The 22,098-nt window shown below is 43.3% G+C and overlaps 1 protein-coding gene across 1 annotated transcript in view; it reads left to right on the top strand.

Annotated features, from left to right (window-relative positions):
• ARFGEF3 (ARFGEF family member 3) overlaps positions 1-22,098 on the top strand; it is a 188,271-nt gene that overhangs the window by 98,077 nt on the left and 68,096 nt on the right. The window contains exons 15-21 of the mRNA XM_008059165.2: positions 8,083-8,249; positions 10,419-10,584; positions 14,089-14,196; positions 14,529-14,744; positions 14,897-15,007; positions 17,629-17,779; positions 19,588-19,908. Of these exons, the coding sequence (XP_008057356.2) occupies positions 8,083-8,249; positions 10,419-10,584; positions 14,089-14,196; positions 14,529-14,744; positions 14,897-15,007; positions 17,629-17,779; positions 19,588-19,908 (1,240 nt within the window). The remainder of the gene's footprint in view (positions 1-8,082; positions 8,250-10,418; positions 10,585-14,088; positions 14,197-14,528; positions 14,745-14,896; positions 15,008-17,628; positions 17,780-19,587; positions 19,909-22,098) is intronic.

Consider the following 22,098-nt stretch of genomic DNA (forward strand, 5'->3'; position numbering starts at 1 on the left):
TTATTGCAAATTTTTATATTCTTCTTTGTTCCTTTTTTCCAAATCTCTAAAAATAGTTCTTGTAACAGCTATCAGAAAATAAAGCAGAAATGCTATGTAAAAATTGGAGCCGTAGACTTAAGAAATCTGTTACTAAGCAAGATTGTGTAATCTTATCACAAAGGTTTAGAAAACTGATAATGCCCAGCTTTGCTGAGAATACATATAAGAGTATTCTTATGAACAGTTGGTAGGAGGAAAAATTGGTACAAAACTATTTGGAAAATATTTTGACCATATCTATCAAGCTTAACATATATACTTATTCTGTTTTTAGGAATTTACTCCATAAATACCCTTGTAGAAGTGCTAACATTTATTTCATCATTTCAGCTTTTTTCATAATTGAAACAACATAAATATTCACCAATAGAGCATTAATTAAATAAATCACAATGTAACCATGTAGTGGTATATGTACAGTCATTAAAAAAAGAAAGTGCAAATATCAAGAGATGTCTAACATATATTGTTAGAAAACATCAAGTTACAGTCCAGTGCATGTGGTGTGATTTCAGTTTGTGGTATTTCCATGTGCACAAGGAAGTGAGTCTTGCTGGTAAGGGTATCATTGGGCCTTGAGAGAAGCAGAGGCTGTTGCCCTTATTTTTTACACTGCTCAGTACTGTTAAATGTTTTAAATTAAGTATAAAGTGTTTATAATAAAAGAAATATCAAATTATCTTAGACATGAAAGTCTTCTAGAGGTCATTTGTGTTAATCTTGTATCTAATCTTCACTGGTACCTATGACTATACCACCCTGAACACACCCGATTTTGTCTAATCTTCACTGGTAACCAGTCAAGCAGGTGATTCATCCTCTTGTTCTGACAGTAAAGCACATCTTAATTATAGAGGGAGACAATGAACTTTAGTACTAAAAACTGGGAGATGCAAATAGCCAGAATATGTTAAAGGTCATGGTTCCTATGCTTTGTCATTCTAAATTGGATAACACGTCAATGAGGCCAAACAGAAGGATGAAGAGAATCTTTTCATGGCATTAGAAGCAAGTACAGCATGGCATAGTACAAAAACCTAGTTTGTACCCCCAAAAACCTTTGCCAATTTCTAGCTATGTAACTTTGGGCAAATTACTATCTCTAAGGCACATTCCCTACTGGTAAACAAAGTTTAGACAGGACCAAATGAAATAATGTATGGGAAAAGATTGGTTCTGGGCAATAGAAAGCATTTAATAAATTGTAACTATCGTGTTATTTCCATCATTATTAATATCACAGTGAACTATATCTGATGTAGCAAGAAAATAGCAAGAATTAAGTTGATAAAATAGACCTCATTTTCTTTTTATTCTCAAGTTTGCCAGCTCTTCGTTAAGTTAAGAATCTATCTGCATACAGATATACACTGGCACCAACAGATTTCCCCCAACAAGTTCAACAAAATTATTTCTGAATTGTTTCCGTCAGGACTTTGTTACCTCTCTAGAGACGATTTCTGTCTCCATGTCAGGGGTCACATTAGCTGCCTTTTTTACTTTCAGCATCTGAGCAAAACATATTCCAAGGTAAACAGTACAGGCATACCTCATTTTATTACATTTCATAGATACTGTGTTTTTTACAAATTGAAGGTTTGTGATAACCTTGCATCAAGAAGGTTTATTAGCACCATTTTTTCCAACAGCATGTGCTTACTTTTTGTTTCTGTGTCACATTTTGGTAATTCTCATAATGTTTCAAACCTTTTCATTTTTATTATGTCTGTTATGGAGATCTGTGATTTTTTTATATTAGCAATTATAATTGTTTTGAAGCACCACAAACCACATCCATATAAAACAGTGAACTTAGTCAATAAATGTGTCCCCACCAACCAGCCTTGTCCCAGTGTCTCTTCCTCTCCGCAAACCTCTCTATTCCCTGAGACACAATAGTGAAATTAGGCCAATTATTAATTCTACAATGGCCTCTAAGTGTTCAGATGAAAAGAAGAGTCACACGTCTATCACTTTAAATCAAAATCTAGAAATGATTAAGCCTAGTGAGGAGGGCATATCGAAAGCCAAGATACACCAAAAACTAGGCCTCTTGTGCCAGTTAGCTAAGTTGTGAGGGCAAAGAAGAAGTTCTTGAAGGAAATGAAAAGTGCTACTCCGGTGAACACACAAATGACAAGAAAATGAAACAGCCTTATTGTTGATTTGGAGAAAGTTTGAGTGGTCTGGCTAGAACTAGCCCCAACATTACCTTAAATTAAAGCCCGATCCAGAGCAAGGCCCTAACTCTCTTCAATTCTGTGAAGTCTGAGAGAGGCGAGGAAGTGACAGAAGAAAAGTTGGAAACTAGTGGAGGCTGGTACATGAGGTTCCAGGAAAGAAGCCATCTTTATAACATAAAAGTGCAAGGTGAAGCAGCAAGTGCTGAGACAGAAGCTGCAGCAAGCTAACCAGAAGATCTAGCTAAGATCATGAATGAAGGCAGCTACACCCAACAACAGATTTTCCTTAGTCATTGCTAAGCTACAAAGTCAGTGTTTGGCTACAAAACTTCAAAGGACAGATTGCTTCTCTTGTTAGGGCTAATGCAGCCGGTGACTTAAGTTGAAACCAGTGTTCACTTACCATTCTGAAAATCCTAGGGCCCTTAAAAATTATGCTAAATCTACTCTGCCTATGCTGTATAAAGGGAATGACAAGATCTAGATAGCAACACATCTGTTTACACCATGGTTTCCTGAATATTTGAAGCCCACTGTTGAGACCTACCGCCCAGAAGAATAAAATGCTTTCAAAATATGACTACTCATTGATAATGACTTTGATCACCCAAGGGCCCTGATAGAGATATACAAGGAGGTGAGTTCTATTTTCATGCCTGCCAACGCATTATATATTTTGTAGTCCGTGGATCATGGGGTAATTTCAACCTTCAATTCTTATTATTTAATACATTTTGTAAGGCCACATAGTAATTCCTATGATGGATCTGGGCAAAGTAAGCTGGAAACCTTCTGGAAAGGAATCACCATTTTAGAACATTAAAAACATTTGTGGGCAACCCCCTTGGGTCCCCTCCCATGTGGGAGCTTTTATGTCCTCTCAATAAATCCTACTCTCTCACTTAAAAAAAAAAAGTTATCCGGGCTTGGTGGCTCAGCCTGTAATCCTGCGCCTTGGGAGGCTGAGGTGAGTGGATTGCCTGAGTCCATGGATTCGAGACCCGCCTGGGCAGGCGAGACCTCATCTCTACAATAAATCAAAAAATCAGCCGGGCGTGTAGCGCATGCCTGAAATTCCGGCTACTCGGAAGGCTGAGGCGGAAGGATCGCCGGAGCCCAGCAGGTCGAGGCTGCGGTGGCCCGGAGCGGCCACTGTACTCCAGTCTGGGTGACCGAGTGAGACTCCAACTCAAAAAAAAAAAAAAAAGTTTGTGATTCATGGAAAAGGTCAAAGTATCAACATTAACAGGAGCTTGGAAAAAGTTGATTCCATCCCCCATGGATGACTTTGAGGGGTTCAAGACTTCAGTGCATGAAGTAACTGTAGATGTGGTAGAAATAACAAGGCAACTAAAATTAGAATGTGTGACTGAATTGCTATAATCTCATGATCAAATGTCAACAGATAAGGCTTCTTATGGATGAGCAAAGAAAGCAATTTCTTGAGACGAAATCTACTCCTGGTAAAGGTGCTGTGAACATTGTTGAAATGACAACAAAGAATTTAGAAGATTTACAAAAACTTAGTTGATAAAGAAATGTATTTGAGAAGATTGAATTTAGAAAGATGTTCTACTGTAGGAAAATACTATCAAACAGCATTGCCCTCTACAGAGAAATCTTTTGTGAAAGGAAGAATCAATCAGTGTGGCAAACCTCATTGTTATCTTATTTTAAGAAACTGCCATGGTCACTCCAACGTTCATAACCATCATCCTGATCAGTCAGCAGCCATTGACATTGAGGCAAGACCCTCCATCAGCAAGAAGATTATGGTTCTCTGAAGGCTCAGATGATCATTAGCATTTTTAGCAATAGATTATTTTTTAATCAAGGTGTGTACATTTTTTTTACATGCTGCATGCTTAATAGACAACTATAATGTAAACATAACAATATGCTGTGGGAAATAAAAAACTATGTATTGCTTACTTTTTTTTTTTAACAATTTCTACTTTATTATATCTGGAGCTAAAATATCAATATCTCCAAGGTATGCTTTAGTTAATTTCAATTTTTAAAAAATTATTACTAATGCCTAAGACCAAAGCTACTTACAGATTATTTTCCTTTCCTTGTTCATAGATTCATATGAACTTTTCATCTGTGATCCAAGATAGCTAAATACCAAACCCTGAATGCTGTTGTTTTATGTTTTACTATGAAAGGAGATTGATCTTGTACCCTGTGTCTCTCTCAGAGAACAGGAAACAACTCCACCAGGACCTTAAAACTACTGGGGTTTCCATGGACCATCAGGGCTGAGATTCACTGCCCTCATCCTGACCAAGGATGTAGTTTTCAAATCCCCCTCACAACCTGATCTTTCATTAAAAACGTACCTTGGCCTATGATCTCAAGGTTCTCTCAGTAAAAAATCACTTGAGGTAGCTGATGAGTTCTTAAAGAACTCTGTAATGCAAGATAGAGGCATGGCCTAACCACTGCTTGTTGAAGGTGGTTGTATTGGAATAAAGTACATACTTACTCCCACCAAAAAATGTTTATATTATTCTCAAATATAACAAAGGTTTTGAATGTTTTCAATTTGGAAAGCTTTTTCTGGTCCATAGCTCCATACTTGCATATTCATTAAAATTCATGGGGTTAGGCCAGGAGGGATGCTGTGTACCTGTAATCCCAACACTTTGGGACGCCAGGGTGGGAGGATCACTTGAGGCCAGGAGTTTGAGACCAGCCTTGGCAACAAAACAAGACCTTGTATCTACAAATATTACAATTAAAAAATTAGGCTGAGCGGAAGGATCGCCGGAGCCCAGCAGGTCGAGGCTGCGGTGACCGGGAGGGGCCACTGCACTCCAGTCTGGGCGACAGTGAGACTCCAACTCAAAAAAAAAAAAAAAATTGGCCAGGCTCAGTGACTCAGCCTGTAATCCCACCACTCTGGGAGGCTGAGGCGAGAGGATTGCCTGAGCCTGCAGGTTCGAGACCAGCCCAGGCAACTTGGCAAGACCTCATCTCAACAATAAATAAAAAAAATTAGCCAGGTGTGGTAGTACACACCTGTGGTTCTGGCTACTTGGAAGGCTGAGGCAGAAGGATCATCAGAGCCCAGCAGGTCAACACAGGGGTTGCCTGAGTATGCCACGGCACTCCAGCCTGGGTGACAGAATGAGACTCCAACTCAAAAAAAAAAAATTATCCAAGTGTGATGTGTTGTATTTGTAGCCCCAGCTACTCAAGAGATTGAAACTGAGGCAGGAAAATTGCTTGAACCCAGGAAGCGGAGGCTGTAGTGAGCCGTGATCATGCCACTGCGCTCCAGCCTGGGCAACAGAGCGTGATTCTGTCTCTCTAAAACAAAATGAAACAAAATTCACAGGGATAAAGTCATGAATAATCATTTCCAGTTAGAAATTTGTATTTCTTGTTTATTTGTTAATTCTGGAAAACCTTTCCATGTCGTAGAAGAGGCATACTTTTAGACATGGTCTGAAGAATGTATGGACATGTGTGATTTACATGCACATATGTAGGGATGGACATATGTGGGTTGCTCCCACATCACTAAGTCCTGCCTCAGAGTGTTTGCAGGAACACATGGGACATTCATTACCAATCGCTCATGGCTCCCTGAGAGGAATGGCACAGTGCATTCTGTTCCACACTACTCTGGACTGGTCATGCCTGTGGGACTTTGCAGGGTGGAAGATGGCAGTGTAAGGGCATAGTTGTGCAGCTGCACAGCTCTGTGGGCTGCAGAGTTACCCACTGGGACCCAGTGAAGAACCTGTGGGTCTGGAAATGGCTGTCTGCCGGTAGTCCTCAGACTAGCATCACAGCAGATGCAGGGAAGCTGACTTGTGTAGTTTTGTTTTTGAGTTGGGGGTCTCACTCTGTACCCAGACTGGAGTGCAGTGGCACCATCATGGTTCACTGCAGCCTCGACCTCCTGGGCTCAGGTGACCCTTCTACCTCAGCCTCCCTAGTAGCTGGGACTATAGGTGAGCACCACCACACCCAGCTAATTTTTCTATTTTTTTGTAGAAATGCGGTCTCACTATATTGCCTAGACTGGTCTCAAACTCCTAGGCACAAGCAATCCTCTCATCTTGGCCTCCTAATGTGTTAGGATTATAGGCATGAGCCACCACACCTAAGACTTGGGTACTTTTTGTCTTTTCAAGCTGTCTGTGAAAGTTTGAACCCAGTACCGACATTCTGGCTGAATGAGCCCATCTCTGGAACATGAGACACCATTGTTTGCTTGTTTCAGCCAATTTGTATGAACCTCTCGGGGCCCTTCAAAATGAAACCTATTAAATATAAAATAGTATTTTATATAATCATTTTGAGAAAAAAATAGGAGAAAAAGAATAGCTATTATTTACGGTCTTTAGTTCCTCATTTATTTTTTAACAGTTTTATTGAGAAGTAATTCACTATATAGTTTACCTATTTAAAGTATACAATTCAATGGGCTTTGATATGTTATTTGTTTTAATTGTGGCAAAATGCAGATAACATAAAATTTTCTATTTTAACCATTTTAAAGTGTGCAGTCCATTGGCACATTCGCAATGTTGTGCAAACATCACCACAATTTCCAGAACTTCTTTAGCATCCCGAGTAGAAACTACCCTCCCCTGAGTCCCTGGTAACCACCAATCTACTTTCTGTATCTGTGAGTTTATCCTAGGTGCTTCATATAAGTGGATCATATCTATTTGTCATTTTGTGCCTGGCACTTAACGTTTTCAAGCACATCTATGTTGTGGGATGTATCAGAACTCCATTCCTTCTTATAGCTAATACCCGTTTTATATACATATCACATTTTGTTTATCCATTCAACTGTTGACGGACACTTTGTTTCCACCTTTTTGCTTGGGTAGGTAATGCTGCAGTGAACATTGATGTACACATATCTGTGCACATGCCTGCTTTTAGTTCTTGGGGTATATAGGAGTAAACTTGCTGGGTCATCTGCCAGTTCTGTGTTTAGCTTTTTGAGAAGCAGTTGTACTTTTTGAGAAGTTTGCCTTTGTAAGTAACTGTCCTAAGCATCTTACATGCATTATTGCATCTAGTTCTCATAGCAAGCTTGTCCATCCACTCAGCAAATACTTTTCAAAGGTCTGTTATGTACTAGACCCTGTTCTAGTCTCTGGCGATTCTATAGTGAGTAAAACTTACAATATGCCACCTTCTCATTGATCTTACAGTGGTGATGGCAGACAATAAACAAATGTATATTAATACAATGCTGAGTAAAATAAATGTCATTATGGCAACTTTTTTAAAAGCAGGATAAGGAAGCAGAGAATAAAAGTGGGGGATGCTATTTAATGGAACTGAAGACACTCAAGCCAGAGACCTAGAAGAACTGAAGGAGCAAGTCATCCAGAGGTCCTGGGTAGACCTTTCCGGGAAGTGGCAAAATCAAATGCAAAGGTCCTGAGACAGATTCAGGCTTGACTTGGACAGCAGGTGGTCAGATTGGCTGCAGGAAATGGGGAGAGAGGAGGGTGAGGTTGAGGTCTTATTACATTGTATGGGAAACCACTGGGGTTCAAGCAAGGGATAGAATGCAGTCAATTACTCTTCCTGTTTGTAGAAAAAGGAGGTGAGACTTGAGGGTTTATGACTGTATCGAACTTATAACTGCTAAGTAAGACATTAAGATTCAGGTCCAGGAAGATCCCCTCCAGAGTGCATGCTCTTTTCCACCAGGATAGGGTGGTGTCTGACCCTTATGATATTCCTCGCTGTTGCTCTCCAGAAATGTTCTACAACATGCGGTGTCTTTCGTTAGGCTTGGTTATGGCTCTCCAGAAGCCAGTCTTGCCCAGCGCACTGTCCACAGCCCCATGAGTCTCTTGGTTTTCACCCTCAGGCATGATGCACTCTCCTGGCTTTGACGGAAACAGCAGCCTCGGCTTCCAGATGCTGATGAACGCAGACAGCCTGTACACGGCCACACACTGTGCTCTACTCCTCAACCTGAAGCTCTCCCATGGTGACTACTACAGGAAGCGGCCCACCCTGGCGCCAGGTGTGATGGTGAGTGTGGGGTCCTGCATGGGGCACCCCGAGTGCAGACTATGACCTCCTAATATGCATCCACGCGTCAGTGCACTGAGAGGAATAGTACAGCATGTTCTGTGCCACGCTGTTCTGGCCTGGTCGTGGGGCTTTCATGATGCATAAGGGCTCAGGTGTGCAGCTGCCCACTATGAGTCTCAGAACTACCTACCAGGCTCCAGTGAAGAAGGTTTGGACACAAAAGGCCATGAAAAGTCTGCCTGCAGAGGGCTCAGTGCTTTTATCCGGTTTCATTTTTGTTGTTGTTGCAGTTTTTATGGTTTTATTTAAACACAAAACGTGCACATGAGCTGTCTATTCATTTTCTTCACTGCACAGCCTGGCATTAGGATGGGTGACTCTGACGGCCAGCTGGGCTGCTCTTTCTACAATGGCTTTGCCGTTCTTAGAGGAAATGTCATGAGCAATCTCAGCACAATAAGATTTGTTGCTCATCAGCAGCACTTCCAGCTCCTTGACATTGTGAACCGGGAACTTCTGGAAGCCACTGTGCAGCACGTGTTTTGTTTTCTTGTTGCTCCCATAACCAATGTTGGGCATCAAGAGCTGGTCCTTGAGCTGGGCTCGGTGGCTCAGCCTGTAATCCCGCGCCTTTGGGAGGCTGAGGTGAGTGGATTGCCTGAGCCCGCAGGTTCGAGACCCGCCTGGGCAACTTGGCAAGACTTCATCTCTACATAAATCAAAAATTAGCCAGGCGTGGTAGCGTGCGCCTGTAGTTCCAGCTACTCAGAAGGCTGAGGCGGAAGGATCGCCGGAGCCCAGCAGGTCAAGGCTGCGGTGGCCGGGAGTGGCCACTGCACTCTGGTCTGGGTGACAGAGTGAGACTCCAACTCAAAAAAAAAAAAGATCTGGCCCTTGAATCTTCTATGTACCCTGTTGTCAATACCTCTGGGTTTCCACCAGTTATGCTTAATCTTGACATATTGGTCTGACTCTTGCCAGATGAATTTCTTGGTCCTCTTTTTGATGCTCTTAGGTTTCACCAGGGGTCTGAGGGCAGCCATGACACTGGGTAGAAGATGGCTGCCACCTCGGTAGGCAGCGCCGAGGAAGAGACGGATGACATTTTTTTAGTTTTTGAGTGGGAGTCTCACTCTGTCACCCAGGCTGGAGTGCAGTGGCATGCTTATGGCCACCGCAGCCTCGACCTGCTGGGCTCATTGATCCTTCCACTTCAGCCTCCCAAGTAGCTAGAACGACAAGGCATGCACCACCATACCTGGCTAATTTTTTGATGAATTGTAGAGATGAGGTCTTGCCATGTTGCTCAGGCTGTTCTTGAACCCATGGACTCAGGCAGTCTTCTTGCCTCAGCCTCCCAAAGTGCTGGGATTACAGGTGTGAGCCACCACACCCGGTATCCAGTGACATTTAAACACACATGTCCATAAATCACATTCAAAAACACAACATATTCATCAGTGAGATCAGACGACATGCAGGGAATTGCAGGAAATGAAGATGCTCTCTTGTAAAAACTCTTCATTGTATTCTACAATGTTCCCAGACCTACTAATGATGCAGAGCTAAACCTACTGACAGTTGATAATACAAACACCTCCTGGAGGGTGTGGAATGAGAATAATGTTGATTATTCTGTGCTTAACTCCCTTGACTGATAAGCAAGTCAGTCTATGATGTGTCCTAAGCTCAGTTCCTGAGCTTAAACCCATGAATCTGCATGAAGAGAATCAACAATTATTTGTTTACATAGTAAATTGTAACTTCCCAAGGGTAGGTGTGTATGTGAACTCTCTCTTGAATTGCATATGTTCCCTTGGGAGCGCATGCCACATCTGCTGTTGGGATCTTAGAAGAGGAAGCTCTATGACTCTGTCAAAGACATCTGTGCAACTGGGAACCCTCCCACACAACAAAAAGTGAAAATGTAAAATGTAGTCTCTGTAATCCTCCCACAAGGTATCAGTCGAAAGGTGTCATAAGTGACAGGAACCTCGGGACATTTGGGACTTTGCCATCTCAGCCTCTCCCACTTGCCTCTGACTACCCCAATACATAAACTTTGATTTGGTTCGAGGCTGAGTGACAAAGTGGCAGAGGCCCTTGGGAGCCTGTTCCTTTACAGGGGACAGTGTTTGGTCACCTTCTCCTGTGATCTCTCTCTAGAAAGAGTTCATGAAGCAGGTCCAGACCTGTGGGGTGCTGATGGTCTTCTCCCAGGCCTGGATTGAGGAACTCTACCATCAGGTGCTCGACAGAAACATGCTTGGAGAGGCTGGCTACTGGGGCAGCCCAGAAGACAACAGCCTTCCCCTCATCACGATGCTGACGGGTCAGTGACTCCTTTCATGTCTGTGGCACGCAGTAGGGTGGGATGGCTCATGCTCCAAAGCCTCATTCAGCGAAGCAATGGTGCTTTGAGCAGACTCTGAAACAGCACCCTCAACGCTTCCCCAGCAGATGGTGACAGTTCTAGGGAGGTACCAGAAACTCACCCCACAAGAGTTTTTGTCCTTTTTCCACATGGGAGTCTGTAGGACTCACTGTGCCCCATTAGATACGAACTAACTTAGCACCTTTGTCTGTTAGCATAAAACTATAGATTTCTTCTGTAGATACACAGGACTTTCTGGGGACAAAGCCAGGGATTATTCCTAGAAGCTCTCATATGCAAACAATGCCCATATCACTCAGTGCTCCCAGAATTTTGCCCATCATGTATGATTGATTTAAAACTTGGCTTCATTCCAATTTCTTGTCTATATCAGAGGCACTCCCTTCCCATCACAGCTACACCAGAAATTAAAAAATAATGCCAAATGCTTGCCCACACAGCATCTTTGTCTTGTGTCCAGAGTTTTTAAATTATTGTTTAAAAGTTTTAAATTATTGTGAGAGCATAGAAAGTAGTTTACAGTATTGTTTTGAAGAAATACTTTGGCAAAAGGAGTTTTTCATAGTTTCTCATGGCTCTGCCACAATGCCAGTGAAAGATAAGGGAGTACTCAAAAAAGTTTAGTCTGGTCATCAGTTGCCTTAATAAGTGGGAGCTCCAGGCTTTTCTTGGGTTTGCTTTTAGTTCCCAGCCTGGTTTCTGATCTTAATTATCCTTTCCTGGCTGCAACTGAAGGAGATGCTGAGTAGGACCCTGCCCCCAGCTACCTGCTGCCCTTTCTGGAGTGTCCCATATCCTCACACAGCTCAGCATGGCTCTGTCCAGGCAGGAACACAACTGGGCCAGGCGGGAAAGTCCAGCTGAGAGGTAGAATTCATCGTCCAAAGGTATGTTATACTGCCTGTGATTAGTACTAGGACTCTTACAAAGGTGGCATGGACTGCTGGCAGGTGGACCCCAGCAACAAGGAATTTGGGGCACTTGTTGGCACTTGTTGGCAACACTATTTAGGAATCAGGAGGGGAGTTAGGGTATACAGTGAAGTCTGTCCACGGTGGCAGTGTCCTGGTCATTGTCTGGCATTTAGAGTCTTGCTTTCAGGACGAAGATGGAATTGGGGGAAGCAAGGCTGGGTCCCAAGTCTGGGGGATCAGGATACTGCACAGGGGACCCAGTCTGTATTTTTTAAAGCATGATAGCATTTGCATCCATTTGAAAAATTATCATTCAGATATGTATGAGACATTTATTTAGTTGACCTATAAGCAATGCTTAGTTTCCACCTGTTTTCACAGACTCCTTTCAGTGGAGACAGAAGGTACTGCCCAGAGCTTATAAGTACCTTAGAATTTAGATGAGGATTCTAAACATGCCAGCTTTAATTATCAAATACATATTTCTGCCAAAACTAATCTCTGTGAATCTCCTACCTAGACCTTAATAAAAGGAGTCATTCAGTAGATATAAAATGAACAAGTACCAGAATATTCACAGTTGCCATATTCATCGTCATCACTGTTAATCAGCTCTCTCTTTTGTAATGGGACAGGAATCTCAATTGCTGCATCCACGGAAAGGTATTTAACTTTAGATTGATGAGAGAAAAACATGAGCTTTTCATAGGATTTTGACAAAATAAGGTTCTATGCTTCTTTGTGGCATATTCCAGGTGTGAACTGACAAATGAATTTGAGCAGCCATTAACCCAGAGTTTAGAAACGACTGTCTGATGTTTTTATTATGTACAAGGAAAAGAAATAACAGTCATCAGATGATCGACACTGTGCTAACTGTGGCCATTTCTCTAATGTCACGTCAGAATGTTCTGTAGAATTATGGAGTTTTAGTGCAGGAATAACTTATGCATTGCTTGAATTCGTCATTCCTCGACCTAGCACATAGGACACATTATAACTTTGTTAAATGAACATTTCTGGCAAATGATCATTAGACCATTTGACCATAAATCAAATTAATTTCAGACCTATTCTCACTCTAACAGCCATATAGATTTCTTGTCTCGTTTTGATTTGATATGTTGCCCCAAAGTCTCCAGTCTTCTTGTGAGTTCTGTAAGAATCAAAGATACAGTGAAATCATTTTATACATCATGCAAATAAATTTCATCCTATTGGGCTGAGGGTGAAATCCTAAATTCAGAGAATCAATTTATACTACCCTCCTTTCCCATCCCCTTCCTGTGTTGCATTCAACTATATTACGTTTCAATGCCATGGTCACTTCTCCAGTGGTTACTTCCTTTATACAGGGAAATTTGGGGCCCAGAGAATGGGGTGTCTGGGCCAGAGCTACAAGACTACTTACTTCAGAGCCAAGACTAAACCCTTGGCAACCCCACACCAGTCCCTTCTTGGCAGAATGTAAACTAATGTTGAACTAATTCTGTAGATGACAGTTTGTTATAACAAAAACTTAAATGAGGTAATTTTGGATCTCATTTTAAACTGGAGTTTGGTATCATGTAGGGAGGCCAGAATGCGGGTCAGAAGACATGAAACTAAGTCTAATGCCTTCCCTCACCAACAACATGGTCTTGAGTCCTTAGAAAGGACAGGGGCACATTCTAAGAAATAAATTGTTAGGTAATTTCATCGTTGTGTGATCACAGAATATACTCACACACACCTAGGCTGGATGGTGTAGCCTATTATTCCTAGGCTACAAACCTGTACAACACATTACCCTACTGAATATCATAGGCAGTTGTTAACACAATGGTATCTGTGTATCTAAACATGTCTAAACATAGAAACATTAAAATACTGTATTATAATCTTATGGAACCACCATATATATGCGGTCATATATGTGGTCCACCATTGACAAAAACATCATTTTGTGGTGTGTGATTGTATTTGTTTCCTCTTCTGTAAAATAGGAAAAATGATACTGACCCTACCTCTACTTACTTAGAGTTGTTTGGAAGGTCATATTAAAAAATGTTATGTGAAAACACTTTGAAAATTATAAGGTATAACTACTGTACTTTGCAAATAGAGTATATAATTATCCTACCAAATCCCTTTCTTCATTCATATGAGGAAGCTCTGAAAGAAAAACCACATTAGGTTAACTGTGCATATAAAATTTGAGAATACTGCCAGGATTTTGAACACAGAGTGTTCAGAGATCAGAATATTTGAAATCAATAGATTTTCTAACAGAGAAATAATTAATAATTTATCTTTATTTTTTAAAATAAAAAGTATACAGCAACCTAACAAATAACTACTCAAGACAATGAAAGAAAACTGGACTAAGTGAATAAAGAAATGTACAATCTAATAAAAGACTGCCATATACTTATCACATCATAGGTATAATGTGAATATTTGTTAAAAATGAAAGCTGCGGTGTCCATTTGCTTGTTTTTGATGGCATGTTTAATGTGGGGGAAATCTTGCTTTTTTTCCTTGGCAGATATTGATGGCTTAGAGAGCAGTGCCATTGGTGGCCAGCTGATGGCCTCAGCCACCACAGAATCTCCTTTCACCCAGAGCAGAAGAATTGATGACTCCACCGTGGCAGGTAACGACTTGGGTCTTGAGTTTATGCACATATATATGCCACATGTGTTACCAGCAATTAAATTATGATGTGGTGACATAAGCAAATCATGATTTTGTCTTGGTGAAAAAAGTAATTGATTACTTAGCATCATCCTGCTGATGGTACAACATGCATTATTTTTAAACACTAAGTGAAACACAATCCATGTAACCCGTTGAATATATTTCCTGTGGTGGAATTGCATGCGACCATTATTGCTAATTTGACACCCAGAGAAGCCCATGCCATTCATTGCCAGGTCATTTTTGTCTCTAGAAAGTGACCCATACCTGCCCCCCTTCATGTTCCAGGCGTGGCATTTGCACGCTATATTCTAGTTGGCTGCTGGAAGAATTTGATCGATACCTTATCAACCCCCCTGACTGGCCGCATGGCAGGGAGCTCCAAAGGGCTGGCCTTCATTCTGGGGGCTGAAGGCATCAAAGAGCAGAACCAGAAGGAACGCGACACCATCTGCATGAGCCTCGATGGGCTGCGCAAAGCTGCACGGCTGAGCTGTGCCCTAGGTACTGGTGGGAGTGGTGTTCCCGGGCTCATGGTCCCGCAGAAGTCACTGGGAATGACTCTGGAGGGAAAGAAGCCCTTTAGAAGGGGTTCTGCTAGGTAAATGGTTGGAGAATACATTTGGTTAAGGGGTAACTCTCTGTTTCTTCTAAAGGAGTCGCTGCTAACTGTGCCTCAGCCCTTGCCCAGATGGCAGCTGCTTCTTGTGTCCAAGAAGAGAAAGAGGAAAGGGAGGCCCAAGAACCCAGTGATGCCATAGCACAAGGTAACAGCTAGAGAGAATCTCCCTGGTGCCTTGGATGTAGTGTGCACATACTTACACAGGCCTACACATGAGAGCTGACACACATTCCCATTCTTTGTGTGATAACGCAGTATACTTTTGTGTACACCACCAATCACAAGAGCCCACTGGGCTACAGGCTTGGAACTGTTTTGCATGGGTGACCTATAGCGTGCTTTCAGTAGCTCTCTCTGGAGATGACCAGAAAAGTGCAGTTGGCTGCTAACAGGAGTCCTGTGGGCCCAGCAGGCTGAACTATTCACACCTCTGTCATCATCTGGTCCCTGGCTCTGGCACTTCACACAGTGCACACTTGAAGACCCCTTAGGTTACAACAAGGGAGGAAAGACTGGCCAGTTTTTGGAAGGGGAAAACCAAGCAGGAAATTCATGAGAGGAAGCTCAGGAAGACTTTGCTCTTATCAGAGAAAAATCTGAGCTTTGTGATGCCAGAAAGGATTGATTTTTAACATGTTAAAATCAGTGAGTCAATGAAGCTGACGTCATCTAGTAATAAGGAAAGAGAATTACTTTCCTAATGGCAATAGAAGGTAAAAGACAGGCAACAAATAAAAGGAAAAATGCAGTCATGTTCCAAATTGTGCTAATACTGTCTATCAGATATGTAAAATCAGCCAGGCGCAGTGAATCATGCCTATAATCCCAGCACTTTGGGAGGCTGAAGCAAAAGGATTACCTGAGTCCAGGAGCAACATGGTGAGACCTCATCTCTATAATAAATCAAAAAAGTTGGCCTGGCGTGGTGACGTGTGCCTGTGGTCCTGCTACTTGGAAGGTGGAAGGAGCGCCTGAGCCCAGGAGGTGGAGGTGGTAGCAGTGATTGTGCCAATTCACTGCAGCCTAGGCAACAGAGTGAGACTCCAACTCAAAAAAGGAAAAAAAAAATTTTTTTAAAGTAAAATAGTCACAGAGACAGTTGTACGTTTTTAACTGAGAAAAACAATGTAGGTCAGTGTTCCTCAAACCTGAATAACATTTAGAAATTCATTTGAAAGCAAAACAGTTCTCACAGATGTCCAGTGTTAACTGAAACAAAGGTGTCACAGTTTTACTTAGATATTGTACAACCACGAACTACATAGAAGTCTTTCCATTTATAGTTCTTAAACAAACCGCAACGTCAAAACCAAAATATTCAAATTACATACAAATAAAATTAATGTCACATTTATGAGACAAATGATGTTTTGCTCAAAATCACTTTGCTCTTTACAACAGGAACATGATTCAGATTCCTTTGACATTAGCTTGTTGTGCGTCTGGGTTCTGGGACATCGCTCAGTTTTTCTACCAGGTGCAATAACTTGAAACCCTTTTTTTTTTTTGAGTTGTGGTCTCACTCTATCACCCAGGCTAGACTGCAGTGGCACACTCACGGCCACCCCAGCTTTGACCTGCTGGGCTCCAGCAATCCTTCTGCCTCAGGCTTCCAAGTAGCTGGAACTACAGGTGCATGCTACCACACCTTGCTAATTTTTTATTTATTGTAGAGACGAGGTCTCACCAAGTTGGCCAGGCTGGTCTCAAACCCACAGGCTCAGGCAGTCCACTTGCCTTGGCCTCCCAAAGTGCTGGGATTACAGACTGAGCCACCGAGCCTGGCCAACTTGAAACCTTTATTCAAAGAGGATACTGTGTTGTTTGGTCTCACCTTGGCATTTTGCATAATTGACATCTTAAGTCATCGTCTGCATCTTTTCTCATTTGTCAATCTGTAATTTTATTTTATTTTATTTTATTTTATTGAGTTGGAGTCTCACTCTGTCGCTCAGACTGGAGTGCAGCAGCTGCTCCCACCTGCTGGGCTCCGGAGATCCTTCCACCTCAGCTTTCCAAGTAGCCGGAATTACTGGCATGTGCTAACCACGCCCGGCTGATTTTTTGATTTATTGTAGAGATGAGGTCTCGCTGCCCTGGCGGGTCTCGAACCCACGGGCTCAGGCAATCCACTCACCTCAGCCTCCCAAAGGCGCGGGATTACAGGCTGAGCCACCGAGCCCGGCTTGTCATCTGTAATTTTAAAAAGTATCATTTAGAGCTCACAAATACAAATATAAACTCAGGGAATGACAGTGATATGGTCACGCTCAGTTATAAAGCAGTCATCCTACTGCTCAGAATATACATACTTAAGTTGTTTTAGAGATGAACATCACCGTGGAAGTATAACATTAAGATAATCTCAGAGAAAACTTGCAGACCGCCGGGAATTCTTCTGTATTCCCATTTGGTGGGGAGGGTGAAGGGTCTGGTCACAAATAGCTTTAGCTGGAATTCGCACATGACGTCCATTCACGCTGTTGTGCCTGACCCTGAGCTCAAGGAATTGCACCTGCCAGTGCAGGATCCATCTGACTTCTGGAGCCACAGAGCAGAGGTCACCGATGGCATAGAGGGACCTGTTGGCTGGGCAGTTTGCATGAGGAATCGTGGGGACCTGCGTGGAGGAGCTTGCTGCCAGTGAAGTCCATCGTTTCCCTTTGCCCTTGCATGACAACACATTCTTTCATTTTTTTTCATTCTCTCTCCCTTTCTGTCTCCCTTACTCAGACTGGTATTTTAATAAATGTCTTTCTGGCACAGTGAAACTAAAAGTGGAGCAGAAACTGGAGCAGATTGGGAAGGTGCAGGGGGTGTGGCTGCACACAGCCCACGTCTTGTGCATGGAGGCCATCCTCAGCGTAGGCCTGGAGATGGGAAGCCACAACCCGGACTGCTGGCCACACGTGTTCAGGTGCATGATGGGATCCCACCCTTGATGACACCTGCCCTGCCTTGGGAAGCCTGAGGGAGGTGCAAGGTTGGTGGGGAGAGGAGTAGACTCAAGGGCCTGCCAGCATGTAAATCGATGACAATTCAGAGTCTGAATAAATTCCAAAATGAGAGAGTTGAAAAGGGAAGAGGAATTCAGGGCCCAACTGAGTGTATGCTTTGAAGAACATGTAACATGTAATCACAGGGAACTGTGATTTATCTACAGACGTTGTTTATGTGAGACAGCTGTGTTGTATGAAGGAAGAAAAAACCAATTTTTTAAAAAGTGGATGGTAGAAGATCATGTAAGTTCAGTGAATGATACTGTGCAAATCTAAAAACTGGTCACGTGTCAGCGATATAGCATTGCTGTATGCTTGTCAAGATCTTCTTTATTTAAAGAAAGACTTTGGATAACCCACATGGATACATAAAGTATGACATGTCTACTTTTAATTTCACTAGACAAAGAAAGAAAATAGTACATCTGTGCAAAAGACAGACCCAAAATCTGGCCGTAAATGTTGTAGAAAAGAAACTCCCGATCAGTCAGTATAGTTCACAGTACCTGTAGGATGGAAACAAAGTGATAGCTTCAGAGTCCATGTCTTCCTACGACTAAGATAAAAAGCATGTCTCCCCCAGTATTGCATTGGTGCAGGCCCCGTGCAGTGGAAGGAGACCTGCTCATGAAACAGGCACAAGGTAGGGCTGGCTGAGCTGATCCTCTCCCTTCTCTGCAGCACATGCCTAAGGCCTCACACCAAGCCCGGGTCGGGCAGAGCAACTATGGGGCAGGAGTAGCCAGGATGATGGCCCAGGGCACCAGCCAGAGCTGGGTTCAGTTTGATGTCTTCAAAGAAAATATAACCATGACTATTTATCAAGTGTCAAAGGGAGAAACATGCAGATTATTCAGGGTTGAAAACCTGATCTTGAGAGGATCAATTGAGAGGACCAGCATGAATCAGCCAGAAGCAAAATGGGTTTAATATGGAAGTGGCAGATCTACCATTTCTCATTGCTCTAACAAGCAATAAAGGGGGAGAAAAGGCTCAGAGGGTACCCGAGCAATGTGTGTAAGACTGAAAATTTCCATGATTGCAGAACATCAGAGTGGATTATCCACGATGCCCTTTATCAGCAACTGGACTTATTCTGGGACAAGGGACCTCTTATGAGCCATCTTAGTCCTGAGTTTTGTTGGGAACAACTTGGAAGTTGGCAGTTGTACCACATGTGATGACGCTTTTCTGTGTTTGCCATGATTAAGTGACCACCACCCCCATACTCCATACCTGACCACAACATATATGGAGCTGGACTAGGTAGGACATGGCTGGCAGAGCCCCACATTGGCCAGAGGGCCTGTCTGCCATATGTATGGTTGTTCTGGGATTCCATTGTAAGGAAATGCTTCCCAGCTCCTAATCAGAGCACTATATAGGTGGAAAGAGAGTCCCTTGGGAAAACTAGCTCAAACAGCCAGAGTCCAGATAAACCAGTAAACTGGACCGGAGGGAAGGGGGTGAACAGAACGTCCTTGCCTGGCTTCCTCCCAGCCTGGAGCAAGAGAACCTGAGAACTGCTCTACTTATTTCAAGCCTGCCTGGTCCAACTCAAAAATAAAAATAATAGTACTATGTATAGAGAAGATAAGATTAAGGGAGAAAAAACTGGGAAGATTGCAGAGCTGGCCGAATTTCCTTGGTCTTTCACTGTGGGATGGTCAAAGCTGCCTGACTGAGCTGCGACACTTAACAGCCACTTGTCTGTGACTCTTTCTAGGGTATGTGAGTACGTGGGCACCTTGGAGCACAACCACTTCAGTGATGGCGCCTCGCAGCCCCCTCTGACCATCAGCCAGCCCCAGAAGGTGGTGGGGGGCTCGAGCCTCCTTGGGGACCCCGAGTGTGAGGGTTTGCCCCAGGAGCAGAGCCTGGAGCAGGGGCGCTCCCTGAACACAGCCCACGTCATCCAACCCCTGTCCATTCAAGACCTGGTCCGGGAAGGCAGCCGGGGCCGAGCCTCTGACTTCCGCGGCGGCAGCCTTATGAGTGGGAGCAGCGCTGCCAAGGTGGTGCTCACCCTCTCCACGCAGGCCGACAGGTACACGGGATCAGTCTCCATAAGCCCCAGGAGCCCACTTACCTGGGGTGTCTATCACGTGTCATTTACATCCATCTGTCATGTCTTAGAATCATTCCAGGGACAACCTGATTCCTTAGCCAGTCCCTTAAATCTCTCTTTTTTTTTTTTTTGAGTTGACATCTCACTCTGTTGCCCAACTGGAGCGCAGTGGCACACTCACAGCCACCGCAGCCTCCATCTGCTGGGCCCAGGTGATCCTTCCACCTCAGCCTTCCAAGTAGGTAGAGCTATAGGCACACGCTACCATGCCTGGCTTATTTTTTAATTTATTGTAGAGACGAGGTCTCACCAAGTTGCCCAGGCTGGTCTCAAACCTCAGAACTCAGGCAATCCTCTTACCTCGGCCTCCCAAAGTGCTGGGATTACAGGCTTGAGCCACTACACCCGGTCTCCTTAAATCTCTTTGATATTTTTCAAGTATAGTTCTCTCTCCCGCCAAGCCCCATACTTAGAATGAAACGTGTTCTGCTGAGACTGGAGGGTCTGTGACAGGTCACCTGGGGATCAAGGCTCTGCACTTATCTGTGGTCATGGGCCACAGCACCTCCCTGGGCCCTGGTTTCTCCGTTGGTAGAACAGGCTTATTTTTAAAAGTAGCTCTCTTACAGGGTAGTTGGGAAGTTAAATTGATTAGGACCTTTACAGAACCTAGAACAGAGCTTGGCAAATGATAAACATCCATTATTTTTGTGATTATGATTATTTACCTAAATTCTATACCAGTAGTATGATATGTTACTTATTGGTGCCCAACAGTCATGTGAAGGTGATAAGGGAAAATCAACAATTGCCTCAGCTGATTAGTGACACTTTTTGTTTTTGTTTTTTTTTGAGTTAGGGTCTTACTCGTTGCCCAGGCTGGAGTGCAGTGGCATGATTACAGCTTACCACAGCCTCAACCTCCAGGGCTCAGGCAGTTCTTCCACCACAGCCTCCCAGGTAGCTGGGACTACAGGTATACACTACCATGTGCAGTTAATTTTATTTATTTATTTTATTTTTCTAAAGATTAGGTCTCACATATTGCCCAGGCTAGTCTCGAACTCCTGGGCTTAAGCAATCTTCCTGCCTCAGCTTCCCAAAGTGCTAGGATTACAGGTGTAAACCACTGCACCCAGCCTACTTCTTGATGCTAAAAGTGCCTTTGGTCATCAGTCACACATACTATCACCTCACTTACCTCTTCAGCATGTGGTCATTATGTTCCAGACTCCCCAGCATGGGCACAGGGAAATGTGTTCAAGAGAGACAGACAGGAAGGGACTGGCTAGTGGGAGCAGCACACCCTGGTCTGGAGCTCAGACCTGAGTTCTTGTCCTGGCTTTGACACTAACCCTGCCTGCCTGGTCAAGTCTGTATCGATAGCTGCACTGAGGCTCGGTTTTTCCATCACTAACCCAGTACCATGATCACTTTTTCTACTTGTCCAACAAGTTGGCCACGAAAGTATCTTGGAATCTAGAAAGTGATACACAGGTGTCAGGTGGCATATAATATTCATCTCTCTTTTCTTACTAGGAAAGAGAAAAGAAATAGTTCACAGGACCCAGAAACCAAATGGGATCAAAATTGGAATTATGAAATAGCAAGAAAAATGTATTTGTTTCAGTAATTTATGAATGTTCAATCCACTAATTCCCATCTTAAGACCTGTGTGTCTCGTTTTGCTGCATCAGAAAGGACTCATGAGTCAATTTCTATTGCAGACTCTCTCCTTAAAGCAGCGTCGCACCCTACAGCACTGTCTGGTGTGTCCCCAGGCTCAGAGGGCAGGCAGCGGGATGACCCCAGGGCAATAAAAGGCTGACCTGCTGCATTCCTCATGGTGGCCACACAAAACTGATATATGATCTTGCCCTTCTTCATTCCTGTGACCCCTGGATCCTCCTCTAAATCTTGCTGTTGTGTCCTCCACTCCTTCCTAAATCCTACTGCTGGCAATGTCTGGGTCCGCTGAGTGGAAAACAAAACAAAAAAATCTGCAAGGATTATGGTATTAGGGAACCTTATTTCTTCCAACAGACACTTGAGCCTCCATAACATCTAGGACATTGGGTATATGAGGCCAGTCCCCACCCTTGGGGACTTGGATCCAGTCGAGACTGGTTTTGTATCCTGCTCGGTGCCAAGCCCAGCAACATACTCGTA

The sequence above is a fragment of the Carlito syrichta genome, unplaced genomic scaffold (genome assembly GCF_000164805.1).
Source record: "Carlito syrichta isolate Samal-C Ts95f unplaced genomic scaffold, Tarsius_syrichta-2.0.1 Scaffold303739, whole genome shotgun sequence".
NCBI classification, from domain to species: Eukaryota; Metazoa; Chordata; class Mammalia; order Primates; family Tarsiidae; genus Carlito; species Carlito syrichta.